The sequence below is a fragment of the Puntigrus tetrazona genome, chromosome 16 (assembly GCF_018831695.1).
Source record: "Puntigrus tetrazona isolate hp1 chromosome 16, ASM1883169v1, whole genome shotgun sequence".
In the NCBI taxonomy this organism is placed as follows: domain Eukaryota; kingdom Metazoa; phylum Chordata; class Actinopteri; order Cypriniformes; family Cyprinidae; genus Puntigrus; species Puntigrus tetrazona.
Genome location: NC_056714.1, coordinates 18,739,415 through 18,740,895, shown reverse-complemented (window position 1 = coordinate 18,740,895; position 1,481 = coordinate 18,739,415). Strand labels below are relative to the sequence as shown.

The 1,481-nt window shown below is 36.1% G+C and overlaps 1 protein-coding gene across 2 annotated transcripts in view; it reads right to left on the bottom strand.

Annotated features, from left to right (window-relative positions):
• LOC122360227 (oxidation resistance protein 1-like) overlaps positions 1 to 1,481 on the bottom strand; it is a 47,284-nt gene that overhangs the window by 10,791 nt on the left and 35,012 nt on the right. For both annotated transcript variants that reach the window (XM_043260648.1, XM_043260647.1), the window contains one exon: positions 977 to 1,142. In XM_043260648.1, coding sequence (XP_043116583.1) covers positions 977 to 1,142 — 166 coding nt within the window. The remainder of the gene's footprint in view (positions 1 to 976; positions 1,143 to 1,481) is intronic.

The following is a 1,481-nucleotide window of genomic DNA, read 5'->3' as shown; positions in this document are numbered from 1 at the left end:
TTAATCATCATATTATACGTTTTTTTTTACGTATTTATTATAAATAATTTTTTTTTATTTGAGAACAATACTGAAAATGCTTACAAATATATTTATATATTTCCCAAAAGTTTTTTGCCCTCTACATCGTGCAAAAAAACTTCATGACTCACGCCACCCCAGCGGCCATGATCAGAGAAAGTAAATTTTACTTATTCATATCAAAAGATCATGTGGCTTTGTAAAGATCCTCCAGTTCCCGAATAACAAATCAGTCTATTTTGTTCCCTACATCATTAATTTAAAGTCAAATTTAAATGTCGCCGCGGTCGTAGTATCGGTTTCTCAGTGCCACAGATTGGTTTCATTGCGGGAACCAGAACACAATAACATGCGAGGAAATATCATACGGTATTATTCAATCAGTAAAACATTCAAACGGAGCTTTATAAAAGACACACCACGCAGAATACATCAGGTAACAACACTTGCACCTGTAGGCATGATTTGCTTGTATCTCATTCGGGCATGACATAGTTAGGCTAAACCATGCCTTTTTAGACACGACTGAGGGATCCATGCATGCATAAACTGCATACATGTGCCTCTTTCTTGGAAAAACAAAACAAATAAAATAATAAAACAATTGCACACTCATGCAAAACACCAGCTGCAAGCTCACAGTGCACAATGCATCTTGGGTTCACCGAAACAACCCAGTCTGAGAAACATTTAGCAAGATCAAATACAGGAGCTCTGACAACAACGCATGACTGGTGCATGAAGGTGTATGAAGTGCGGGGAACACAATAAAGACACTTCCAGAAACCTGGAACATAGAAACAGACAATAAAAGCAAACAGACAGGTGCAAATACAATAAAGAGAAAATATCTGAATCAAATACAGTGCATATCAACACACAGAATACAGACACGAGCGTAAATCACAGATATGATATCAATCCTGACGTGTAGGCTGGACAGGTCGTACAGTACCTCCCACTCTTTAGCTGAAATGTCTACTGTTTGCTGCTCCTCGTTTGCCTCAGACTCCTCGATTTTCTTCACCACGATGAAGCCAGGATCACGGCTGATGCTTCCTACTCCATCCCCAAAAACATCTGGGCTCCACTGGATGAAGAAAACGTACAGGTGGTCTGACCTACAAAAATAATAACAAACAATATCACATGACATCTTTTAATTGCTTATGAGCTAGATTTTTCCATATTTCCAGCTCTGATTTTCAGGGGAAGATAAGGAATTCTGTGAAATGGATGTAGACATGGTTAAATGTGTTAAATAAGTTACATTCTTACTGGTAGTGTAAATAATAATCCAAACATAAAGAATGCTCGATTAACAAACATGTCTGATCAAATGTGTTTCATTGTAATTTATTAAGAATTATTAATATAAAAAAATTAATTACAAATAAGTAGTATTTCGGGTGAAAGTAATTTATCTTTTAATGGGTCATAAAAAGATTTTTGTTGTAAAT